General features: G+C 39.9%; 1 protein-coding gene across 3 annotated transcripts in view; it reads right to left on the bottom strand.

The window, feature by feature from the left end:
- dock4b (dedicator of cytokinesis 4b) overlaps positions 1-26,506 on the bottom strand; it is a 90,980-nt gene that overhangs the window by 13,063 nt on the left and 51,411 nt on the right. For 2 of the 3 annotated variants that reach the window (XM_054800404.1, XM_054800405.1), the window contains exons 18-46: positions 25,582-25,679; positions 25,412-25,495; positions 22,789-22,889; positions 22,441-22,522; positions 22,187-22,357; positions 20,707-20,899; positions 20,458-20,594; positions 19,530-19,664; positions 18,952-19,050; positions 17,734-17,828; positions 17,586-17,661; positions 17,411-17,511; positions 17,226-17,284; positions 16,669-16,817; positions 16,494-16,579; positions 14,646-14,672; positions 14,416-14,511; positions 14,295-14,355; positions 14,139-14,232; positions 13,924-14,072; positions 13,753-13,839; positions 13,540-13,644; positions 12,734-12,875; positions 11,795-11,961; positions 9,848-9,934; positions 7,319-7,495; positions 4,929-5,012; positions 1,359-1,478; positions 1,028-1,149 (exon numbers count right to left, since the gene is read on the bottom strand). In XM_054800404.1, coding sequence (XP_054656379.1) covers positions 1,028-1,149; positions 1,359-1,478; positions 4,929-5,012; positions 7,319-7,495; positions 9,848-9,934; positions 11,795-11,961; positions 12,734-12,875; positions 13,540-13,644; positions 13,753-13,839; positions 13,924-14,072; positions 14,139-14,232; positions 14,295-14,355; positions 14,416-14,511; positions 14,646-14,672; positions 16,494-16,579; positions 16,669-16,817; positions 17,226-17,284; positions 17,411-17,511; positions 17,586-17,661; positions 17,734-17,828; positions 18,952-19,050; positions 19,530-19,664; positions 20,458-20,594; positions 20,707-20,899; positions 22,187-22,357; positions 22,441-22,522; positions 22,789-22,889; positions 25,412-25,495; positions 25,582-25,679 — 3,184 coding nt within the window. The remainder of the gene's footprint in view (positions 1-1,027; positions 1,150-1,358; positions 1,479-4,928; positions 5,013-7,318; positions 7,496-9,847; positions 9,935-11,794; positions 11,962-12,733; positions 12,876-13,539; positions 13,645-13,752; positions 13,840-13,923; positions 14,073-14,138; positions 14,233-14,294; positions 14,356-14,415; positions 14,512-14,645; positions 14,673-16,493; positions 16,580-16,668; positions 16,818-17,225; positions 17,285-17,410; positions 17,512-17,585; positions 17,662-17,733; positions 17,829-18,951; positions 19,051-19,529; positions 19,665-20,457; positions 20,595-20,706; positions 20,900-22,186; positions 22,358-22,440; positions 22,523-22,788; positions 22,890-25,411; positions 25,496-25,581; positions 25,680-26,506) is intronic. The other variant, XM_054800406.1, reaches the window with a different exon arrangement.

Here is a 26,506-nt window from a genome sequence, read left to right as displayed (position 1 = left end):
GAAAAAATGGGCGTGCAAAATACTTTTTAGGGTAGGACTAATCATTTGACGTGGTTATACTGTAGATCAACCGGTGGTGTGATTTACAAAACATGACATTTTTTAACACAATAGTCATTTATTGACGGCCCCTAATATAAACAACCAGCGGTTACAGCGGCACTTCCCGTGCGAGCTCCCCGCACCATGACACAGCAGTCCGGGCTACCGCTGTAGCTAAGGAGCCGAAAACCCAACGTGAAACTAACTTCACCACAGTGGCGTCGCGTTTTCTTCTTGAACAAACGTCCCCCTTTTTTTTTGGTGTTGAACAAATGATTTTTTCCACTCCAAATTGTTTACAAAGGGGTTTTTTTTGTTATCCATATTCTTCATATTTAATTTAATTAACAGATGTAAAGTAAGAAAATAAGAAGGTTAAAAAAAAATATGAAAACAAACTTTTTTGTGTGTTGTTTCAGATCAAACAACAAATGATACACGGATTTAAAAATAATAAACTGATTACATTTTTCAAAAAGCCTATTTTCATTTGAAATGGTAAATCATTCCGCAGATTAAGATTAAAAAAAGAATTAGAAGCAATTTGTCTTTCTCAGTCCGCCCCACGTAAACAAAACTGGAACGAAACAGTGAAAACAGACTGAATTGTCATTTGTCATGAGTTAAAATGTCACAGATTAGTTTAAAAAAAGTTGTTCATTTTTATGAGCACATATGGAAGAAAAGAAGGAAAGTAAACAAAGGAAATGAAATCTTACATTTTAGTTTAAATTCTAATTTGTACATTTTAATTTAGTAAAATAGACTAGCAGTTCTCTTTGTGTTCCTTATGGAATGGAACAATGGAATAAAACCTTTCACATGGTCATTCAGAATTTGACCTTGAAATGTTGTAAATCTGGCAGATCAGGATGGAAAAAATGTGTTCTTTTGGTTTGCAATGCGCTGCAGTCCGATGTGTGAATCCAAACTATGTCAAACTTGCTGGAAAAGGTCATTTTGTATTAGCAGGGGGGGTCCTCACCTTCGTCTGGCGACCCCTCTACCGCCGTCCGGGCTGATGATGCTGGGCACCGAGTTCCTGCACGTGCGCGGGCTTCCATTGGTAAAGTGCACCGGGCTCGCACGCACATAAGCCGGAAACTCCTGGGATGCAAAAGCGGAATTTCACGTGATGTCAGACTTTCTTGTATGAGAATGAGTGATGACATCTGCAGAGGGTGCTTAATGAGGGGAACATTCCACTTCATTACTGTCAGGAAAACGGTGTTATGCAAGTGGCTTTCTTTGAGTCTCGCAAATAGACGGTCATTAATGAGAGTCCGTTTAAGGCACATTAGTGACGTGGCGCCAACCTGGATGCCCAGGCTGGATTTCATCAGGTGGAACTGGTCCACCAGCTTCTTGTGGAGAGGCCTCATGTCCTGGGGGACCACCTTCTCGTGGACAGCCAGGCCGTATTCCAGAATGTGAGCCTGCAAGACAAATCTCTTCAAAATCTTCCCGTGGTGCTCAAATATGCACTTATGAGTTTTCATTTGAAGGAAATTCACTTCAAGTCTCACAGGTTAGGATCAAAAAAGGATTCAAAGTGGTTTGTGTTTGCTTTGATTCCCTATGAAACAAAAAGGGAACAAAAACTTAAACCAATGAATTGAATTTAATATTTTTATATTTCTACTTTCAATTTCAACTCTGAAAAATCTCACAAATTTGGATGAAAAAAGGATTGAAATTGGTTTGCATGACATGTTACAAAAAAATGAAAAACTTCCATTATTTTCATTTAAATTGTACAAAGCTCACACATTAGGGTCAAAAAAGGATTCAAACTGGTTTGTGTTTGTTTTTATTCCCTGTGTAAACAAAAACGGAAAAAAAGGATGAAAATCATTGAATGAATTTTAATTTAAAATTTTGCATTTCAATTTCTGAAAAATCTCACAGATTAGGATCAAAAAAAAGGATTCAAGGTGGTCTGCATTTCACGGTTTGCCCTGTGTGAACAAAAAAATGAAAAACTGAAATTTCATTTTACATTGTCATTTAAAAAAGATCAAAACTGATTTCAAAGTGGTTTGTGTTTGTTTTTATTCCCTGTGTAAACAAAAAACGGGGAAAATAATGAAAATAATTTCACTGAATATAAAAGTTTGCATTTCAATACCGAAAAATCTCACAGATTAGGATCCGAAAAGGGTTCAAAGTGGTTTGTGTTATTTTTTTATTCCCTGTGCCTACAGAAATAGAACAAAAGAATGAAAACATAACAGAAACTGAATTTTACATTTTAATTTAAAACTATCACTTTATTTCAATGTGTTAAAATCTCCCAGGTTAGGATCTGAAAAGGATTCAACGTGGTTTGCGTTTCTCTTTTATTCCCCGCGTGAACCAAGAATAGACTGACAGAATGAAAACAAATTGAAATTTCAATTTCACATTTTCATTTGTTGTTAAAATGTTTAAAAATCACACCGAGTAGGATACAAAAAATATTCAAAGTGGTTTGTGTTTGTTTTTATCCGCTGTGTAAACAAAGAATAAAAACAAAGAAACTGAATATTATGTTTGAATTGAAAATGTTCCATTCTCGGAGGACTTTATTCAACTTTTCCCGCTCAAAGTTTCTGCCAAAGAGGTCACGATGATGCGCAGTGAAGTGAAACAAGCACTTCCCTCATCTCCTCCTTCCTTTGTTTCTTCTTCTCCTGACCTCCCCTGTGAGCACCCTTGTCACCCGCCTACATTTCAATATTCATAGTCAACATATGCTGCCTGCTCATCAACATGCAAACACGTGTGTCCTCTCACATTCCGCCCCTTGCTTGTTGCTACTCCATGCGCTTCATTGGGATTATTATATTTCTATTATACTTACAGGATGCAAAGGCATTTGGCTTGAGCGATTCCACAATCATGTGTCACCATGATTTGCTTTTTCAGGGATTCTAAACATTCAGCAGCTTGAGGTTTCATTTAAAACACTTGTCCCCCTCTCTAACGTGCCAGTTATAGTAGTACAGTATTTGGCTCAAAGTCCTTTTAAAGCCATTTTATTTTTATATTTTCATATTATACACACACACACACACACACACACAAATGTCTATTTTTTAAGAAGTAATACACAAAGTTAAACAAATATCACTTCTGCAAATGTGTTTTATTTTACGATTTTACTTTATTTTCAATATAAATTTCTATTTCGATGTAACCAAGTAAAAGTCAAAAATTGTTTTAATGTAACGCTTATATACGCAAATATTTTGTTCAGGTATCAAAATTCTGGTTAAACAAATTGTGACTTGTGAACATGTGACGTACTTCAATGGCACTATTCAATGTAGCTAGTGATGTCCGATAATATCGGCCTGCTATTGGCATAAAAATCTAATATCGGTATCGGGTTTTTCCCTATAATGAAATCGATCATAAAAAACTGCCGTATATAGATAGACCTACGGGTCTCGTACTTGCCGTCATCGAGGAATCCAGTGGCGCCAATACGTGGAAATACTTTGTCACATCCTGTGTTATTCCTCGCAGTCGGAACTTGGCTTGATATGTTGAAACCACGGGCGTAAGTGTGCTGCAAATAGCACCGACGTTAGCTAACTTGTTAGCTTGTAGCGGCGCCGGCACGGTCTCGTTGCCTCTGTTATCTGTCGACATTTTTACCCACGTCGAGGGTCACCAAATGTGGAGATGCGATTCACAACGAGATAGGAGTCGAGGTAGGTGGCACCAATCACTTTACTCTCCACTCAACAACAAGCAACAATTCTTTAGCAGTAGCTAAGTGGCTACAACAACCTCATGACCCGTAAACGGAAGTACACTTAAGTTTGGTTGGTAGGTAGCTAGCTATTTTATTAATCCCCAAGGGAAATGTCTAAAATGTCTTTGATTGTGGGTCACCGCAATGTGTTTGTTCACAATGTGTGTGATGTTACACATATCGGTGTCGGTTGATGTCGGAAACTGAGAGTTGGACAATATCGGCAAAAAAGGCAATTGGAACACATTTTAAATCCCTAAATATAACACACAAACCAAACTAAACTCGAATTGAATTGTTGTAATACATAATATGCAGTCATCAGTTACAATAATAATAATAATAACTAGATGATTGCAACGTCTGAAGACATTGCGTGTGAATGCCCGAGCCTAATGAGGTGGGGGGGGAGGGACAAAAATGAGCAAAAAAAAAAGGAATAATAAAAGGAAAAAAAGGAACACAATTTATATTCGACTCAAGGCTATGACATCATGAAAGTTGAAAAATGTTCAAGTAGCGGAGTAATTCAAATAAAAGGCAATTACAGTAAATAAGATCAAAGGAAAAGTAGGAATGTCGGCAAAAGTTGGAATTTTTTGTCATGTTAGTTTGAAGCCGTGGATGTGTGGAATGATAGAATGAGTTGAATCGGTTGAGAAATGTGCGAATGGTGGAAGTTTGAAAAATGGCCCATTCATTTTCAGTGGGAAAAATTCTGTGGAATTTTTGGAAAATCTGTGAATTAAAAAAAAACAACCTGAAATGGTCGCATAGGATTCCCGAACAAGCGAACGATTTGATGCTTGAATGGTGCAAATCAGTTGAAAAATGAAGGAGTTTGCGGACAAAAAACAGCGGAATAGATCAAATTGCCCGAGGTGGTTCACACAATAATGATGATGACATGAATTAGGGGGCATTTTTTTTCTTAAAGTCACGGTGATGTTTTGTAACATTAAAAAGAGCGCACACCATTGGTGGGCCGGCATGGACACACGTTAGCATTAGCATTATTAAGTGGACATTATTTGTACAAACTTTGCCTGGTGCCAAAAAAAGGAAAAAAAGATGTTTTGATGTTTTGTTGACGTCAAACAAGAAAACAGTCCCTTTATTGTGTATTTAATCTGCTGTTACCAACCTGTTCAAACATGAGCTCTCTCAGGCGGCCGATCTTCTCGCCGTCCTCGGGGTGATTCATCATGTAGTCCTTGACAAAAAAGGCCTGCGTTGAAAACAAAAATGTCTGTTATGCACCAACTTGGAACAGCGGGAGATGTTTCTGTCTTTCATGTTCAGCTGAATCCACACTGGGATGCAGTGACTGACTGAGAGTCCAAAACAAACAAACCAAAAACAATACTGCTCGTCTGTTGTCTATTCTATTGTTCATAACAAGTACTGTAATTAGCGCTGCCCTGGTTGCGCATGAATTTTTATTCTTACATATATTATCATTATATTTTCACCACATATTCCAAACGAAATTGTATATAAACTTATGTAGTAATATATTTACAATAACAATAGTCCACATTAAAAGAATTACATGTATTGATTTATTTCACTAAGTAAACACAATTACTCTTAAATAACAGCTGAAATAAAGTTGAAAATGTTCATGATACAAATATTCCAACAGCAAATGCTTGTAACTAATAATAAAAGTAGTTTTATCTACAAGTATGAAGTTGTACGTGAAAAATTAAATACAAACTAAACATAGCATGATGGCTGTGCTGTTCATCCATCATTACAAAAATATTAATTAGCGATGTCCATGTCCACCAAATTAATAAGATAGCATATTCAGTGATATTCAGCATATTCAAAACAAGGAAAATGTTTTAAAAAAGTGTTAAAAAAAAGGATTTAAAACATTACATATAAATAATGGGAAGGGGAAATAAATCAAGACGGCATCCCCTCCAGCACCTTCCAGTAGGGCCTCATACAAAAAATGAAGGGATGTGAGGCCACTTTGATACATTCAAGATGCTAAAAGCAATCCAATGCAGGTCAATATATGCTAAGCTGTCTACAGTCATGGCCAAAAGTCACAAATATTCATCTTCACAAAGTCTGCTGCCTCTGTTTTTATGATGGCAATTTGCATATACTCCAGATTGTTGTGAAGAGTGATAAGATGAAATGCAAAGTCATGAAAATTAATTTAATCCCCAAAAAAAACATTTCCGCTGCATTTCAGTCCTGCCACAAAAGGACCAGCTGACATCATGTTAGAGATTCTCTGGTTAACTTGAGAGACTTGACAAAGACATGGGAGGACAAGGACTCATCGTGACTCAGTGAGAGTAACAAACTGGAAGCTTTAAAAGGAGACTTGTGCTTGGAATTGTTGTTTTTCCTCTGTTAACCGTGGTTCTCTGCAAGGAAACACGTGCAGTCATCATTGCTTGGCACACAAAGGGCTTCCCAGGCAAGGGTATGGCACCTAAACCAGCCATTCATCAGATCTTAAAAAACTTCAAGGAGAGAAGTTTTCTTCAAGTGTTGTGAAGAAGGCTTCAGGGCGAGTCTCAGAAAGTTGACTTAGCTGCAGGATCGGGGCTCCACCAGTCGCAGGCAGGGGTGAGTGCATCTGCTCGCAGTGAGGCGAAGACTTTTGGAAGACGGCCTGGCGTTAAGAAGGGCGCACAGAAGCCACTTCTCTCCAGGAAAAACATCAGGGACAGATTGGTATTTCTGCACAAGACACAGGTCCTGGACTTCTGAAGACTGGGATAAAACCATTTTCTCTCATGAATCCCCTTTCTGATAGTTTGGGGCATCCGGAAAATAGCTTGTCCAGAGAAGAAAAGGTAAGTGCTACCATCAGTCCTGTGTCATTCCAACAGTAAAGCATCCTGCGACCACTCATGTGTGGGGTTGCTTGTCAGCCAAGGGAGTGGGTTCACTCACAACAACACAGCCATGAATAAGGGATGGTACCAAAACGTCCTCCCAAAGCAACTTCTCCAAAGGTAAAAGTGATAACTAAGTGGCTTGGGGAGCAACATCTTACAAAACACCTCAAAACACTGAGGCAGCAAACAAGCAAAAGGTGGAAAACACAGTCTGAACACGCCTGCAATAAGAGTGGAAATGACAGCCATGAATGTCAATTTTAATCCGCACGATTTTGCCATCATTTGCAGCACCTTCCACAGCTGTTAATGGGAAATTAGCAGATTGATGCACGGCTTTAAAAAACAAAAACAACACGCACGTCTCTCCCTCTAAAGCTACCATGTCCGCGGAGGGGCCTCTCAGTGGAAAAGGTGGTTGCTATGCGACACCGAGTGAGTCCACTCGCTTAGCTGAGGATGAAACATTTTACAAGCTGGTCTTTTTCCTCACGCCGTGCTCCGACTTGGGAGATTTTTGAAGAGGATGCAAACACTTGGGCGGGTAATACGGCCGTCCTTGTGCCGTATATTCCCGCTGCTTACCCGGCGCCATGCATCACTGGGTCCGCCCATATGTCACGCCGCTAAAAACCCTCCAAGCTTATCCGCCATTTAGCCGTACCTCTTGGTAGCGGGCCAGCCCCCCGTTGACGGCGGCGTCGATGACCCCGTTGAGGCACATGGTGAGGGGGTTGACGTTCTGCATCTGCCGACTCTGACACTGCGTGATGAGCGTGCGCAGCTGCAGGTTCTTGTTCTCGATCACCTCGATTGCGTTCTCCAGCGGGCTCACCTCCACCTGTGGAGACAGAAATAATATACTATAAATATACACCTTTTTAAAACATGATTCATTATTGGATTGTTAGAAAAAATGTTAATATTTTATTAACTATGATTGCTGTGGGTTGTAATGGGAAGCAGTCAATGGGCCACAACAGTAATAACAATAAAGCTAATCATTTATTTTAGATGTTAGTCCAGGCTAGTTTCTAGTGTTTTTTAACCGCACTTTTGTGTTTATCGCTCACCTCGATTGGTTTCCTTTTTTTTTTAGTCTAAAACCTAAAATTCGAGTGGTGAAAATGTATATTTTTTTGTGTAAAAACGTGTAAAGAAGCCTTCTTATAGCTTAGAATTCAAATATAAAACGTGTAATTCAAAAACTCATGTAAAAACTTAGCAAACAACACAAGACAAGTGTAGTCAAACCGTTATTATAATACAGTGGAACCTCGGTTAGCGCCTTTTTTGGTTAGTGACAAAAATACGACAAAATTTGCATTCATCTTCCGCTTAGCATACGATATGGCACGCCTCTTGTCATGTTATTAATTAGGGATGAGCCGACGAGTATCCGTTACAGATAATGCATTTTTTTGCCGAATGCGAGCATGAAACGAGTACATCTCGTCATTACCCGTAATCGTGCCGAAAGAAAACCCTCATTGTGTACTCAGACTCCACGCCAATCACACACGGCGACCGCCCCTACCGAGACTCGCTGTGCAGGCTGGCGCTACAGAGGAGTTGATCGGTGCCTCATTCACGTACCCGGTGCAAGCAGGTGTGGCCTTGCCCGCTGCCTCCGCTTCGTTAGGTTTTCCTCAGCTCGCCTCTATGTCGGTTTGTATCTAAAGTTACTTGGTAAACTTGTTGGGTAAAGTACGCGGTGCATTCGACAACAGACTTCAGTCACTTACGCAACTCAACTGGGGTAGCATGGCCGCTTTTTTCCTTGAAGTGTGTTTTTGTCTCATTCCACGAAGTCATCATAAAACAGGCGTGCTACCAACGATATCAGAATTTTGTTCATTTTCAGTTGGCAGTACACAGACGGTGACAGTGACGTGCATTGACTGGCCACAACATTAGGTACACCTGCACAGCTGCATCGAACATTCTGCCTGTATGGCTATCATACTACATTATATGCATAAGCGCAGTCAAATATTACACCCCTCTCAATACGTTGCAATCAAAACTTGTTTCGTAACGTACTCGTGCGTCAGTCGCTGACGGGTTGCTTTTGTTTTCGTCTGCTTGCTTATAATTTGGCTGGTGATGTAAAGTTGGAAAACTTTGCCTGTGGTACTCAACGCAAGCACTTACAATCACGTGACGACACACGGGGAAGATTGTCGATCATCAATCGGCTTTTACCTGACCGATTGTCACCTTGTAAAGACTCGCAGGCAGTTTGAAGTCTTCGCTTTGAACGTGATTTGAAAGGGAGCGTCTGTGCGGCTGCATGTTCCCGCATCAGTGATGTCAGAAGCCTCCTAAGTGTTGAATCACTTTTCGGCCACTTGAGGCAGTAAGCAATCAATGTCTTTAATGTGTTCCAAACAGCTCCAGATTGAAGCAGCGTTAACAATTGATATGAGCTTGTCTAACTTTAATTGATTTAATTGAACGCCAACTTCAGGATTGTGCTGCGTTTATGATCAAGTGTAGTTTAAATTGCCCGACTTTAAATGCATATCGCAGGGCGATTAATGTCTTTCCAATTAACACAAAGCTGTCTGCTGCGAACAGAGGAGTCATTTGGGGGCCACAAACGCAACACGATGTGTGCCAGGAAGTGGGTATCATCACCTTTCCCATTCATCTTGTGACAAGTGCGGCCTGTTTAAAGATAAACTGCAATGCTTGCAACAGTAAAATAGTATTGGGTCACTTGCATGCAGCCTTGTCGCACCGACGGCTTAATCCTCTCCCTGATGGAGTTTTTGCCACTTCCATATTTCATACGCTATTGCACCGCCGAGCCGTCATTGCTGCTTTTATAAGCCACAATTTCACAGCGCGCTAAACACTCTAAATATGCATATGCACAGATCAACACAATATGTTATGTTGCACGGAAATGCATTCAGCGACAAGAAAAAAAAAGCTTTTCAGCCGAAGGGGGGAGAAAAAAAGTCAATTCCTCACAAAAATTGGACATTTGTCATGACAGCAATTAGACGTTTAGCACGCCGTCCAAAAGAGGCAGTGCTGGTGATTCGATGTAGCCAATAAGCCCAAACTCATGACCGAGGCTGTTACCATTGTTCAATGCAACAGCTTGGATCAATACGCCGCTATTGGATGACACTCCTCTAACCTGCAAAAGTGGATTACAGCGTCGTCCCGTTGTTCAACTCACCAGCTCTCGCTTGTCCACCTCGAACCACCGTGAGATGCCGGGAAGACTCTGGACTAGGGTCAAGGTCGTCCTTTCCACCCACAGGCTCTGCAGAGGCGCACGCAGCAATTAGCACCGTGCGCTTAGAATAATAATAATAATAATAATAAACAATGACAGATATGCAGCATGGGGAAGCCAAACATTCACTTGTAGTGTAGGAGGAGGTCACATGTCACATCTTATATCTGCTATCATCAATTGATGTTTGCCTGCTCGTCGATACTCCGCCCACAAGGTCGCTCTGACAGCGTAGTGGAAGCGCTAGCAAGTGCTTGCTACCATGCTATTGTAAACATAATGAATGACAAAGATCATAAAACACATTTTACAAAGTATTGCAGTGAAAGGAGGAATTTATAATATGGTCATAGTTTTTTTTATTATTATTAACATATTTTCTTAGATCTTTTCTTAACTGCGTCCTATAGACCACAGAAAGTGCACAATTGCAGTATTTATGGATTTAACAAAAGCCTTCGATACAATTAATCACAACATCCTAATTACAAAACTAGAAAGGTGTGTGATCAGAGGGTGAGCCTTAAACTGAGTTAAAAGCTATTTAGCAGACAGGAGGCAACATGTGAAGCTAGGGGAATATACATCTGCCAGCTTAAATATATCGTGCGGCGTACCCCAGGGGTCAATACTGGGACCACAACTGTTTTATCCATACCATGTAAAGTCACGAAATACCTAATGCTAGAATAATTTGCAGATGATAAAACTGCATTGTGTTCTGAAGCTCACAGATGAATTAACTTTACTAAAAAGATGGTTTGATAAAAACAGTAAAACTAAAATAATGCGATTTGGTAAGTGCAATAAGGATACGCATGCGCAATTACAAATTGACGGCATGGACATTGACAGCGTGAACAAAAGTATTTCTTGGAGTCATAATAGATGACAATATGAACTGGAAATCTCACATTAAAAATACACAACAAAAAGTGGCAAGAAATACATCAATACTAAATAAAGCAACATTTGTTCCGGACCAAAATCACTCCATACGCTCTATTGTTCACTGATATCACCATAACTAGCTTATTGTGTGGAGATATGGACAATAACTACAAAAGTACACTTCACTCCCTAACAATGCTACAAAAAAGGGCAGTGAGGATAATCCATAATGCCGCTTATAGAGAACATACAAACACTTTATACCTAAAATCACAATTATTAAAATGAGTATTAACCCTTTTAACGGCCATTATGTGGAAAAAAGAAAGTAAAATATTAACAAACAAACACATTTTGCTGCATGCTTTGACTGGGAAAAGGTGGTGCCCTCTGGTGGACAATTATAAAACCTGAAAGCCAATCCTCCAAATTGAAATTTTATCATGCAACAGGAGTTCATTAGTTCATGCTCAGAGAAATGTGGGATTAAAAAAATGGCATTTTTGTCTGTAATAGTAAAAGTGTCACGTTTTGCCATTACTGGGGCTTTTTGAAGGAATGCAAATGACAACCGCGTCTCATTTTGAATGAACATTCCTGTGGCATACAAGACCTGTTCACACTGATGACGACGAGGTCTTCCGACTCATTCGACCTTTCGTGATTTAATGCTATTTAAGGTGACAATATGAACCTCTATATGAACCCAGCAGGCACACATTAGATTACATATTGAGATGACGAATCTTGCCCCGTGCAGAAGCACAATGAGACGTGCAGAGTGTGTTTCAAGTTGCTAAGCTGTGCATCCCGGTTCTTGACAATAATTAGTGCTACAAGAGCCAAGATGAATAATACATGTGCCACACAAATACCTGCACCTGCACAAGATGCACCAGCAACATAACATAAAAGGGCTCATTGTCATGAATCCCTACAGTATATATAATATATTAGATATGGATATCTAATATAGTATGCATCATAACGGCGTACCTTGAACTCGTTCTCCTTGTCTTTGGTGCCCTTGTGAAAGGGACGGTCGTAACGGAACCTCCAGATGTGATTGAACTTGTAGAAGCTTTTGATGTTGTCGGGCACGCCGTCTCGCTGCAGCACGTCCTGGCTCTCGGGAATGGGGGTCACGGCGTAGATCTGCAAGTCTGGACGCGGGGCGTTAAAGAAAGCATTACAAGGAAATCGCAAATTCAATCAATGGTGGCGTTGCTAGAAGATCATAGCACTTACTAAGCGTCCAAACGATTGGCTATGTCGTCATCTAATACCATATACAGCCACAAGGGGGCACACGTGCATCATCAAATCACTCCTTATTGTGACTTAACGGAATTACCAAGATTTTCTAGTGTCTTTCTTTTAATTTTTTATTTAGATATGTTAATTTTTTTTAGGTTCTCATCTTTTCTTTCTTTATTTATTATTTATTTGTTAATCTAGTAATGTTATTTTAATATATATGTTGTAATTATTTTAATTTTGATTATATATATTTTTATTTACTAGTAATTATATTTTATTTATATGTTTATTTTGGGGGGGGTTCTAATTATTTATATTTATTATTTATGTTTGACAATTTTAGTTTTGAATATAAATCATTGTATCATTTTTTATTTTGTTTTAATATATATGTTTTATAATGATTTTAATTTAGATTGTATTTTTTAAAGAGTCTAATAATTTATATTTATTATTTATGTATGTCAATTATATTTTTGATTCCAATCATTTTATTTCCAATTATATTTTTGTGTTTTATTATTGTTTTATTAGTTTTATTTTTTGTGTTGTATTTATTTTCCAGTCATTATTTATATACATTGAGTATTCTAGCAACATATGTATCCAAATCATCAACCGATGACGTGACAACACCTGCACATAGCACATGAATGCACACGTATACGAGGATACACTGCGCGTCCGCCTGGTAGATGGTCTGGTCCGGCTGGTTGACGTGCTGCATGGCGATGGCATGCGGGAACTCGGTGAGCATCCTCTGCTGGAAGGCCTCCAGCCTCTCGTAGTCATGGCCGCGGCACACAAACTCCTTGTTCTGCAAAATGCAGCGAAGGCACGGTGGGGTTAGTTTGACATCTAGTGGCAGCACGCTGCAACTGCACATTGATGAAACGGCACTTAAACTAAGATCTGTGAATGTCACCTCCCACACTCAAGGACGCTTGTATAAGGAAAGTTAATTCTCCCTGTGGGCTTATTGCTTCTTTGGCAGGGGGGCAAAGGTCTTCAAGTTATTCTCACAAAACATATGGAGAACTCACACTTTGTCAAAGTCAAATTCAAGCACTTTCAAATACTTAAACTCCAAATGTGCAGTCATTTATGTACGTTATTATCATGCTCCCATTTATGCTATGAATGAATTATGTTTTGTCACAGATTTGTTGTAATTGAATAGAATAAATAGCTTTATAATAGAAATGCAGTATCTAACAGAGCATCCCCAATTAAGTGATCCTAGGGAATTCGCTGCCATTCATTTTTTTCTATTATTTTTAAGCCTTTTTTAATTAAAACAGGTCAATTTGCCACAAGATATGATTTTTTACATCTTGTGGCAAATTGACCGGGAGGACGGGAGGATGGAAGCACTCTACCACCTGAGCCATGCCACACTTCAATGCACCTCAAGCAGGGTACTAATCCTGTTAATGTGTTTGAAAAATCGTATTCTATATGTTAAAAAAAAACGTATTCACCCTTAAGAAGAAGGGGAACTTCTTCCCGTAGAATCCGACCCTGAAGAATTCCGGCTCGAGCCTTTGCTGGTCCATGATCTTGTCATAGAGAGAGGCTTCCATCATCTGTTCACACAAATACAAAGATAAAGCAAAGACTCCATATATATATATATATATATATATATATATGAATTAAAAAAACAACACTGAATAAAAACAAAACTAACTGACCCTCATCTTGCTGAGGTTCCTGTAGTCATAGTAGGACTCATACTGGTCCGCCAGCTCTCTGCACAGGATGATGCCGTTCTCCCAACACTGTGACGGCACACAAATGTGAGTCAAATTTTTCGCTTGCCTCAACCCTAAAAGCCCAAGCAGGGGACGCTCGTTTTGCCTCACCTTGCCTCTGTCAAAGTTCTGCACAATGGTGAGGTGCAGGAACTCTTTGCGCTGCCACTCACTCTGCATGGGGTAGTTGAGGAACTCCCGCAGCGGCCTGTCCGACCACTCCAGGAGCTCGTCGTACAGCAGCAGGGTGTAGGACGCCTCTGTGAAGCAAATACACATGTCACATTTGCGGGAATATCAGTGTGCCTGCGCGTGATAGAGGTCACCTGTGTAGTTCTGCGCCTTGAGATGGAGGTCGTAAAGCTTGTGGATGTAGCGGATGTACATCTCCTCCTTGTTCAGCTCTGTTTTGTAGAAGTTCTGCCCAGAGAAGACACACCATGAGAGATCTTGATCGTGCTACTTGATCTGCATCTACTCACCAGCAAACTGACGGTGCATCCTATTTTCTTGCCATCGACTTCACCCAGCTTCATGCAGTCTCTGCGACCAAATCATTCAGTTTAGCCGTGATACAACGACTGTTGGCTTTATTTATTTCACCTGTAGTCCAGCAGCCTCTCCATTAATCGGGTGACGGTGGCGATGAGGGAGATGCCGCTCTCCCTCCAGGTCTCGCGCTCGATCTTCTTCAGCAGGCTAAAGAGGTACAATATAGACACTTATTATTTATAGCAACACATCAGAGGACGGCAGTTGCCATTGTGTCACCCTGGCACCATCATTTTGTTTTTGCTAAACAAAGACGACACACAGAGAGAAGAGCATCTTACCTAGGGTACGGACCAAACAGAGGAATGCTACTCCAGGCAGGAAAGCGTAGGCAGGATAAATTAATACGATTAATATCAGCACACACACTCACACTATGGAGTTTTATTTTTTCTTTTTAGGAAAAATTCAATGAATATTCTAGTTGACTTTATATATTTGGGCAGGTCATCCAAAACCAGAAGGTTGGCGGGTCAATCCTCGCACTGTTGTTGGGTCCCTGGGCAAGACACTTCACCCACCTTGCCCCCAGTGCTGCCCACACTGGTGGTGGTCGGCGACGCCGTAGGCGCGAATTGGCAGCCATGTTTCTGTCAGTCTACCCCAGGGCAGCTGTGGCTACAGATGTAGCTTACCACCACCAGTGTGTGACTGACTGAGGAGTGAATGAACAATGGGTTCACTTCACTGTGAAGCACTTTGGGTACCTTGTCAAAGGGCGCTATATAAAGTCAATCCATTATTATTATTTAATTTTTCCATAAAAAAACTGAAAAAAACTCCATATCACACAGGTTAGTGTTGGGGTTAGTGGATGCTCATAATAAATAAATGATTCATATTGGTCAGATCGCCTTTCAAAACTCCACAATTACGGAAACAGCAAGGGTTTGCAAACATTAGCTGCAAATGCAATCACAGCTAAAGCAATGTAATGCTTATGTACATTTTATTAAAATATACTGTTAACATATATAGATGTATATGATGCAGAGTGGTGCGGTAATGGTGACTCACTATGAACGAAGCAGCAGTTAAAATACACAATGCAAATTTACACTTTGATACACTGAAACCTTCATGATATTTACACTAAATCCTGCCCAAGATATGGGATACACACACACACACACACACAGACACACACACACACACACACACAAACAAAGCATGCAGAGCACAAACCTGGAAACACACGGACTGATTGGACCAAGACCGGACAAAGACGAGTGTGTGTGAAGATGACTCAAGATGAATGCTTACCTTTTTGACCATGCATCCATTTATGTATTTCACATCACCACTTAATAAAGAGTGGCACCCACACCCTTGTTACTAGGGGGCTTATTGTTGCTAGGATACCAAAAACCTCTTCCTGCATCCTGCTAAAAACCTTCCATGTGCATGTTTGGAATCAAGATTATCATGGTAGTTGTCGGGCATTGTTGGCACATGCCCCGCCCCTTCTCCTTCCTGATTGATCAGTGCTAATATTAATATGATATTGTCCCGTCTAATGCAAAGTTGACTTTTTAAATGATATTTTAACAGTAAAGTGTGTCCCTAGAGCTTGTTTTATGGGCATAAAATATGAGAAAATGTATCACTGCGCTCAATTGTTTAAAAAAAAAAGGCTTCACTACACATCTTAAAATAAAGCTCTGCCAACAAACCACCACTCGGCTACAGACATGCGAGCTGTAAGTTAGATCATTTGATTTTTCTTCAGCAAATAGGCCTAACCTAGCATGATGTGAGTATAATGTTAGCACTATAGCTTACTAACATCTGTGTCCTCCTGTCGTATTTGTTACTGTTACGTTGTCGTACGTGATGTATGGCATCTGTTACGTTGACAAGTGTGTATGATATGAAAAGTGGATAACAGTGTTTCCTGGAGCCACGCAGGATTGGACAAGCTCATTAGCATTAAAGCTACAGACACAGAAAACGGCGTGTTCCCAGTCAGGCTTATTGAAAGCACTATTACAATATACTCTGGTGGAATCTCTGAGACGCATTTCAAATTAATAAAATATGGTATCTTTAAAAGCAAACCCCCCGCAAAAAAACATCGGTAGGCCCTCTAGCGGCAGCAAAAGGGCCCAACACGCCTTTTCATAACTCACATGCTGTTGAAGAGCTCCCTGTACGTCTCGTCTCCTTTGCCGTCCGACATCAGGCTGTCCAGCTTGTCGATCAGCTTCGCCTCCACCTGTTCAAAACAAAAACATGTCCCACCGCTTCCTTCTTAGCCGTTCAAAGTGATTTCATGCCGTCGCTCGTGCGTGAGGAGTTGCGTACCTGTTTAAAATTGCCGCTGCGTCTTTGCTCCCAGTCCATCATGTCATGGAAGATGGGGATCATCACATTTCTCAGGTCGGGCTGCGGGACGAGCGTCACCTCCAGAAAGGGGCCGATCATCGCCGGGATGAAGCTCAACTTGTGCTCCCCTGGAGAAGAATTTAAATATTATTACATACAGGATTTTTCAGACTATACGTCGCTCATTTTTTCATGGTTTGGCTGATCTTGTGACTTCTAGTCAGGTGCGAATTATATATCCAAATAACGTTAAAATGGGGTGGTAGCTGGTTATTTGGCGACACCTAGTGGCCGCAATAATCCATTGGGTTGCACTTGTGAAGCAGTTAGGCACACAAATTGAACGATACAGAGCATACTGGACACTTTTTTGTTCCTGAATACTTTTTAATGCCCTTCTCCCTTGAAGATGTGTCTGTAAGTAATGTGCAACTATAATGACCTGTGTGGATAGACACACTAGGACACTAATTATGAATGTGTTGTGTAATTATGCATGTGTGCATAAATAATGAGACATTCTCGGATGGTCTCACCTAAATTCTGCCACATACTGAAGATCTCACAGCCCATCATCACCCTCATGTCTCCATACCTGAACGGCATGGTAGCAACGGTAATGGTTTAGTTTATTTTGAACATGCTTAACAAAGTAACATGAAAGAACATCACATGTTTACATTGCACACTTCAACGGAGCTTATCGAAAGTCACAACTTACTTCTCCAGAGTCTTCTTCCTCTTGGAGGGAGAGAAAGACTCCAGCTGAAGGCAGGGCTGGTTGATGAACAACACAGACAGGTAGAAATAGGAATCCCACACCTGAAAAACACCCCAAAAATTCACGGATCAATTGCAGTTTGTCCGCTTTTATTTTGAAATAATCTCCCGTTTACCTTGTAGTCAAACTTGTCATTGAGGAAGTTTTTCCTCAGGGCGTCGGAGAGGTAGAGGACGGTGGTGATGATGACACTGAAACACAACATTTTGCAGTGAAAAGACTGTAATAACACAACCAGCCACCAGGCGGACAGCGCGTCTTACTTGTTGGTGACCAGCCGCATGACCGTCCAGTCTTTAGGGAACATCTCAGGCCGGATTAGGATCCTGAAGACGGTAAAGATCTGAAGAAGGAAGTCCTGGATGAAATAGAATACAAACATCTTTACAGGGCGGTAATCGAAAGCAGGCAATCACTGTTATTTCCAAAACGTGAAAAAAAAACTTTACTATTTGAACTTTAATACTTGGGAAACATGATCAAGCCAAAAGGAATACGTAGCTGTCTTCCACCACAAGATGATTTATGAATAAGTATATTGCACAACACGGCAGCAACAGAACCAATGTTGTAATAGTTGAATAGTAAATAAATAAAACAACCTTTTTGTTGAAATGTGATACGGTAAATCTAAATAATATCATATATACTGTGTATATAAATATTTGATTTAGCAGCAACAGAACCAATGTTGTAGTGCAGAGGTGGAAAAAACCACATTTTTAATATATATATTTTTATCAATGAAATAAGTTATGAATATTAAATAAATAAATCTCAGTGTTTGCATTGTTTTTTGTGTTAAAAAGTGTTGAGGTAAATATAAATAAAATATTTATTTTATTTAGTAGCAACAGAACCAGTGTTGTAATAGTGGTGAAATAAAAATAATAATATTTTTAATATAAATACATATTTTAATGAATTAAATAAGTTATGAATATTAAGTAAATAAATAAATTATTTTTATTTAAATAAACAATAAATACATATTATAATGAATAAATATAAATATAATTTAAAATAAATAAAATATTATAAAATAGAATAATTATTTTAAAATCATATTTTTAAGATGAACATACTTTTAATTTAAGAAATACATTATGAATAGGACCACATTATCTCAGCTGTTTATTTTTAATTCACCTCCCTGAAAGATTTCTGTTTGTTTTCCACTTGCATTGTGCAGGTTATAGGTCACATTGAAGGTGGAAAAAGTTGTGAGATGTTTTGTCTTGCTGTCATTTTTTTACATCACAAAAACCTGGCATTTGAACAGGGGTGTGCAGTGAATACTCATATCATATACTGTATGTATCATAAATACAATAAAATGTGTGACGTTAAAATGAGCAAAAAAAACACATGCACAATAACATTGTTTCTCAGCATTAATAAATACTTTGGGGCACAACTGTGTTAGTGTGCGTGCATTCCCAAAATAACCCAGTCAATGAGTAGAGAGTGAGAGGTCGTACCCTCAAGTCATCTTTGCTGCTGAATGCCTGCAGCAGCTGCTGGTAGTGTCTGTCACTCATCTGTCGCAGGAGCGCTAGCAAACACGCCACAAACTCCCCCTGGCAGGATGGAGCACACACACACACACACACACACACACACACACACACACACACAATAAAAACATCATCATCATCAAACGTTCCATGTGTGCACACTTGGTTGTGTTTTGCTGCACACTCGCTTCAAGGACATGAAGTGTCTTAAATGTCTGCCCTTAATTAACTTTATTGGACAGCTGCAAGATATGTGGATACTTTTGAATCCTCTCCCCTCCCTCCTTCCCCCTCCTTGAGTATCTTTCAGGATGTAGCGATGAGAATCTCATCACAAGCCCCCGAGTGTATGTTGTATTATAAATCTTAATTACTGCCATTTGTGTTAATGTTGTTGGCACAATTATAGTCGCCGGTGCAGCAGCTCCATTTAAAATCCATAATTACTTGCCAAAGCCCAAAACAATTTGGATATAACGCGCGTACACACACACACACACACACACACCCACACACACACACGCGCGCGCACACAGACATACAGTGACATCCTGGAATTGCAGTCTCATCGCAGGCCCAGCAGGCTGTGGTCGGTTGCTGATTTCCAGGATGGTCCTTAGCAACACTCCCAGCAGGCTTTCCACTATCAGGTCCACCTCCTCAGAGGTGATTGGCTCCTGTAAAGCCAAGGAGATGCACACATGCCTAAAGGAACATTTCGGGGGAAACTTTGTGTAATTGTCAATGTTTCATTAATTAGACAAATAATCATAATATTTTCACATGTGTAATGAAATCATGCCAAATAAATAATAAAGTACAAATAATGGGTAAAAAAACGTGTGTGTGTGTGTGTGTGTGTCTCGTCCTGACAAGACAGAGGTTTTGGAGAGAGCGATAATGAGAAGGAGCTGCAGGCTGGCACAATGGCTGTCACCGCTGTCGCATCTCTTTAAATCTGCTGCCCGTCTGCTCTGTGTGTGTGTGTGTGTTTGTGTGTGTGTGTGTCCTTCACTGCATGCTCGAGTGAGCGCAAGTGGCACCGTGCCCACTTGCTTAAATTGATGGCTCTCATTAGTGAAGTGCACAGCAGCCCTGGTGCATCGCCGTGACACGACAAACTGACCGTAACCGCTGCAGAAAATAAAAGCTGCTGTTGCCAGGATATTACTGGAATTCCTGCAGCTTTCATGTGATTTTCCCGTTACGATGGCCGGGATTCACTCGTGCACCCTTAAACCCAAGATGGGGAGCCATCTTGTTATGCTGAGATGCTTTATTTGTTTTTAAAACTGCATGACGGGCTACTTGGTAACACTGTGAGGAAGTGAGCTATGCATAGCGTCTATGTGCTATCTTCATCATACAGACCCATCATGACGATGATCTGGTTTTGTGTCTGCAGATGACATTCATCACATTGACTGGCAAGTGCAGTAAACATTCCTGTCTAAAATGCGTAATACTCACAGAAGTGCCATTCTCCTCCTTCTTGATGAGCGACAGCATGCTGGTGAGGATTCGCGCACACATGACCAGGTCCTTCTGCTCCTGCATGTGGGCCTGCAGGATGCGCAGCACCACTGGCAACAGGATGCACCTCGATTCTGCAATAAGAAGAACACATTTAGTCCCCACAGGCACATACTGTATGAAGAATTGTTGTTACTATGGTGATATCCAGCAGAACAGCGTGTGAGTACTGAACAGGTGGTTCACCTGGGTTAACGTAAAGCTGGCTCTCCACCGTCTTGGCAAGGCACTGCAGTTTGACGGCCTCCAAGGGGCAGTCGGCGTGGAGGATGGTAGGCAGGCTGCCCAGCGTCTCTCTGACGAAGCCGGCCACCTCTCGCACCGTGAAGATCTTCAGGAGCTCGCCGTAGACCGCCGGGAAGGTCCGCAGGAAGACCGCCTGTGCAGGACGGGTTCAGTTATGGATGACGATTACATTATAATCAGAAAATACGTCCCTAAAAAGTATCCTTCCTTGGCAGCTGACAGCACTGAAGCTGCAAATTAGCATGGAAATTGTATTTTACAGCAGCCTTCCAACAAAAGGGGAGTCAGCAGATCACATAGCACGAAATTAAAATGTTAATAGATGAACCACTGCCAGTATTTGTTACAGATTCTTGCTTCGCATTTTCCTCCATCATTTTTTACTTTATACTTGTTTGTGTTTGCTGTATATTCCCACTTAACTTGACTTATACTCATTTCATTTTTGAAATTATATTTATTATAATGACAGTACTACATTTTATTGACCCTTGACTCTTCCTCAATTACTTTTACATTATTCTTTTATTATTGTGGATTGTGGTCTTATTCCTTTCCCAAATGTTCACACAAAAACAGTATATTACACTTCTAAACACAATGTAGTTCATTCTAAAAAATAAAATAATAATAATACGTCCCCCCCCCCCCCAGACGGCTGTTGCTAGAGAATATCACATTTTTAAAAAGTCTAATCTCATTAATTATTTAAATAAATACATTTACATAAGAATGTGAGTCGTTGTAATACAAATAAATAAATAAATAATGAATTACAATTTACAATAATAATACAAACAGACTAACAATAATAATAAACACACCGAGGGGGCATCAGGTATTCCCCCGCACAGTATTAAAATAGAATTTATATATGAATCTAATTCATTCTAATAAAATACATAAACATTAATAATAATAATTCAACAACAATAGCAATAATTATAAACAATGCAGAGAGAGAGGGGAATAATCTGGTATCCCCCCCCCCAGACAGCTGTGCCTAGTCTGTAATTTCAATTATTCCTGGCATCCTCATCTTGTTTGCTTTTTTTTTTTTTTAAACTCCTCTCCCTCTACTCTCGCAGTTCCCGTTGGGAAAAGCCAAAAAGCTTCAACACACTCCAGACCCTCTAGTAGCATGAAATTACTCAATTATGCCAGAGTGAGGAAATATGTGGAGGGAATAGTTGACACACACACACACACACACACACACACACACACACACACACACACACACACACACTCTTAAATTCAACTCTTATGAGCTATATTTGTTATCATCATTATATTTATCCAAACAAATGTACCTTTAGTTGTACCAGGCATTAAAATGGATCAATAAACTGAAGAAACAAGGCTGGTCTAATCATTTTTTCCATACACAGTATCAACACACACACACACACACACACACCTGCGTTTGCGCCACCGCACTTGTGCCTTTGTTTTCCTGCGAGAGGAAGAAGCGGATGGACATGAAGAGCTCGTGGATGCAGACGCGGAACTCGTCCTCGCTCTGGCCTCCTGTTGCCAAGGAGAAGAGGCGACGGGACTGGATGATGTACTTGAAGATGTACTCGCTGGCCTGACGGGCAGCAGGAACACAACACGTATCGCTTAACTACACAGACAATAACACCAGATGGTAGTCGGCTAGAGTTTTCTCACCTTGAGGACCTGCTGGATGTGATCCTGATGTTCGGCATCCACAATGCGGTCCACGTACCACTTGAGAACTTTGATCAGGTCCCTTAAAAACACATGGCAGTTCACTTCCTGCTTATTTTTACTGGTGTGTGCATATAAAAAGCTGTCAAAGAGCATTGTGTAGCTGTGAAGCCAGAAGGTGCACAAGCAGGTAGCACAATTTTCTCGTCTTACATCCACCAGGGGGCACCCTCAGCATTGTGTTCACACCATAAAATCTCAGTGCTTCCAGGCTAGTGTGTTATGTCATTGCAATACAGTATGGTTATATAGATATACGGTAATGATATATGATCACATGACGTATACCTGTATGACAGAGCCCCTGCAAAGTGGCTTTCAATGTAGGTGTCCATCACTGGTTTGAAGTGCTGAAATTTGCTGTCTTGCAGAAGGTTGATGATGTGAACCTAAGACAAAAAGGCCCAGAAAGTACATGAATACTGTTTCATAATACATAACATCATAATATGACAAGTTTTATGGTCAATACAGAGCAGATGAAAGTGTGTAGCGTCTGCACGCGGCCCTGTCAACCCTCCCTGTCCTTTTTCCTTTTTTTGGAAGTGTCAATTCGCCAGTGGGACAGCATTGTGGTCATTCTAGGCTGCGTTTGCACTTTTGAACTGAAAGTTTAATTTAATAGAGGTACTTGGTGCACTTACGGTACGGTTCCCTTGGGTGTTCATGTCATCAAAATGAGATGAATCAGTTTTTCTAATGAATTAATCATGATTAAATCACCATTTGTAACTATGTCTGAGATATGCCCCTTCTTACTGTGTTTTAATAACAGACAGAACATTTCAGTCACACTTTAATCATGTTACTATGAGGGGTTGCGTTCAAAGACACCACATAATTTAAGTTGACTGCACGTTTTGATCTGATTTTGTGGGCTTTCCGAGTGTACAATACTTAAATGCAGCAAATCGTGCTTCCGCATTAAGAGTAAGGCAGTGCGCTTGAACGCGTCATTAAGTGAACAGCGCCGCGCCACCACAGAGAGAACAGCGCTAAATATGATCCTGTTCTGACACACAGAGACAACAATGGAGGCGTTTATCGCGTGTATGCGTTATATGAGCCAATAAGTGAGTTTAATGATTCGGTTTCCCATCAAGAGTGACTTTCTTTTGAGAATAAAATCCACTTATCGTTTTCTCTTGATTTAGACCAATGGTTCTTAACTGGGGTGGGTCACCGATCCATTCTGTGTGTCATGAATGACATTCAAATATGTAATATACAACTGATGTATTACTTACTTCTAAGTAAAACTGAGCAATGTTTTAGTCATCGTCGTCCTTCGTATATGTTGATTACACAGCATTAGTTGTTGCACGCAGTCATCATGCTCGTCCTCATTGCCTTGGCAAAATGCCTTCTAACTTCCTCTAAAATGCACTTTGCACATGTAATTATGGGTATCAAACGCTCAAAAGATGACAGTAATTAAGGAACGATAAATACATACAAGAATGACAATGACCTCAATAAAAGTGTAAAAAAAAAAACCCAATAAATAAATATAAAAACGGCCTTAAATGAAAGTGTAAAAAATATCAATAAAATAAATACATGAAGGAATACAGAAATTAATATAAAAATGACACTGGCTTAAATAAGTGTAAAAAAAATAATACAAATAAATAACATGAAAAATTTAAAATTATAAAAATATAACAATAAATAAAAATAACAAAAATTTAAGTAAAACTGTAAAAAAAAATATGAATAATATAAATAACAGAATAAATAGACAAATAATAATAAAAAACAATACAAATAAGAATGACTTAAGTAAAAGTCTAAAAAATAAAAATAAATACAAAGAAAAATGCCTTAAATAAAAGTGTAAAAAATATGAATAAAATAAATAAATAAATAAAGAAATAAGTAAATAAATAAATATAACAAGTGTAATAAATAATACATATAAATACAAATAAAAATTACTTCAATAAAAGTGTAAAATACAAGAAAAAGTTAAAAAAGTAAAGTGAACTTAAATAAAAGTGGACCACGACTTCATGACCACTGCCAGGTTGAGACCACTTGAACTCCTGATTTACACCACACATGCACGCATAATAAAGACGTCGTGATGTTCAGAATTTGGAGTGTCTGTGAATGCGCCTCGAGAATGAGGAAGTGTTTTTCCGAGGAGACATGTTCGTGAGTTGCTATAGTCGTATAGCAGCACGGTTGTGAGTACACTGCGCTGCTGTTGATGTGTTTGTGTTAAAGTTCAGGCCTGTGGAGGTGGAGGTGTGCTTTTTGCTTTCTCCTGGTGTTTGCTCGGTGGCCCAATCTCCCTTGACTTGTGCAAAAAGTGTATAATGAACACAGGAAGTGAGGAAAAATATTGTTTGCAGTGACATAAAGAAGGGGTACAATTAAATAAGCTCTGCTACTTCCCTGTCAGACATGTTGAATTGTTTGATTTCCTATTTGGAACTGTTGTATTCTTATGTAACTTGTACGCGTGTTGTGTTGGAAATAAACATTCATGATGACCATGAAAATAAAGTTAGAATAGAGAGTCAGACTCTCTGGGAATGCTTTAACTAATAAATAATAATAAGTAATTCATTAATGTAGGTTAACGCATTATTTTTGACAGCCCTATTTAGAATATGAAATGTACTTACATTATATGGTCAATGTGGTCATGCTGCCTAGCAACAAGCAGCCTCACAAACAGGTAACCAGCAATGATGCATCACTGTTTCATTTTTTTGTCATATAAAAACAGATGGACACAAAATGGAAAGCTGACAAACGCGCCAGCTTGCCAGACAATTTCATCACGCTGATCGCCTCATCCGACATGTGCCGCCGGGACAAAAGCTCGATCTTCTGGCCAGCGTGGCGTGACCGTAGCGGGATTGCTTCACAGGGCTCTCAGGTGTTTTTTGGAAGGACTTACCAGCGAGTCAAACACCTTGAGTCCATATCTCTGTGAGCTCTCATCCAGAATGCCGAAAAGTGTGTCCAAGGTATCTTGCAGAAACTACAAAATTGGAGAAGAAATGTTCAAGGTGTCAATCAAGCAACCACCAATCGATCCCTGGCTGTGACCGCGGCCGGGACGCCTACTTTGACAATCTCCGAGCCGTCGATCTCCTTCAGCTTGGAGAGGCTGTCGTTGATCCTCTCCGGGTGCGCTCGCCACTTCAGCAGGTCCAGCATGTCGCCTGAGTTGAGGAGTTTTAAAAAACACGTGTGAGGTGACAACCCACCAAGCACCATCACCACTTTCGGTCGGGTTAGTGCGAGCGATATGGCCCTCAGCGGTGAAAAACATCACCGCAGTCTTCAATTACGCCGCCCAAAGTGACGGGATTCCAAACAAATGTTGACATTTTTAAGTTGAGCGGCAAAGAAGAGATAAGAAGTAATTTCCCGGAGTCCCTGCACATGAATAAAACATCACTGCTGCTGAGTCTTTTAGCTGTCTCTTTAAATTCTTTTTTTTTATGCAAATGTATGTACAAAAATATCTGTCGAAAACATGATTTATACAAGACCTGGCAATCAAGCAAGCCAACATGTGCGTTCATTAAAGCGATACTACGTTCCTGTTAACTTTAATCCAAAATGACAGAACAACGGACTTTTCCCCTCGCACAAACGGTGCATTATCACGCCTGGCAACGACAAAAAACATATTTTAGGTAACTGCTGTCATCATTTGGGTTGAATTTTGCTGTCTTGTCTCCCCGTTATCCTCATTAGTACTTTCTTCAGCAGCCCCAAACAAGAGAAAGCTTGTTGGGGTAAAATAAAGTGTATATTGTTATGACAGTAATCCCTCGCCGCGTCGGACTTCAAATTTTGCGTCTTCACTCCATCACGGTTTTTCAAAAATATTTGAATTAATAAACCATGTTGTTTCATGGTTGAAAACGGCCTATTATTAATCCAAAAATATGCATATTTAACCAAACTGTATTTACTTTTTGCCAAAATTAAGCATTCTCAAGCATAAAAATGGCTAAATAAACTAAAATACAAATATAAG

Source organism: Dunckerocampus dactyliophorus, chromosome 15 (assembly GCF_027744805.1).
Source record: "Dunckerocampus dactyliophorus isolate RoL2022-P2 chromosome 15, RoL_Ddac_1.1, whole genome shotgun sequence".
Taxonomy (NCBI): domain Eukaryota; kingdom Metazoa; phylum Chordata; class Actinopteri; order Syngnathiformes; family Syngnathidae; genus Dunckerocampus; species Dunckerocampus dactyliophorus.
The sequence above is the reverse complement of the archived record's forward strand: the minus strand, read 5'-3'. Positions and strand labels throughout refer to the sequence as shown.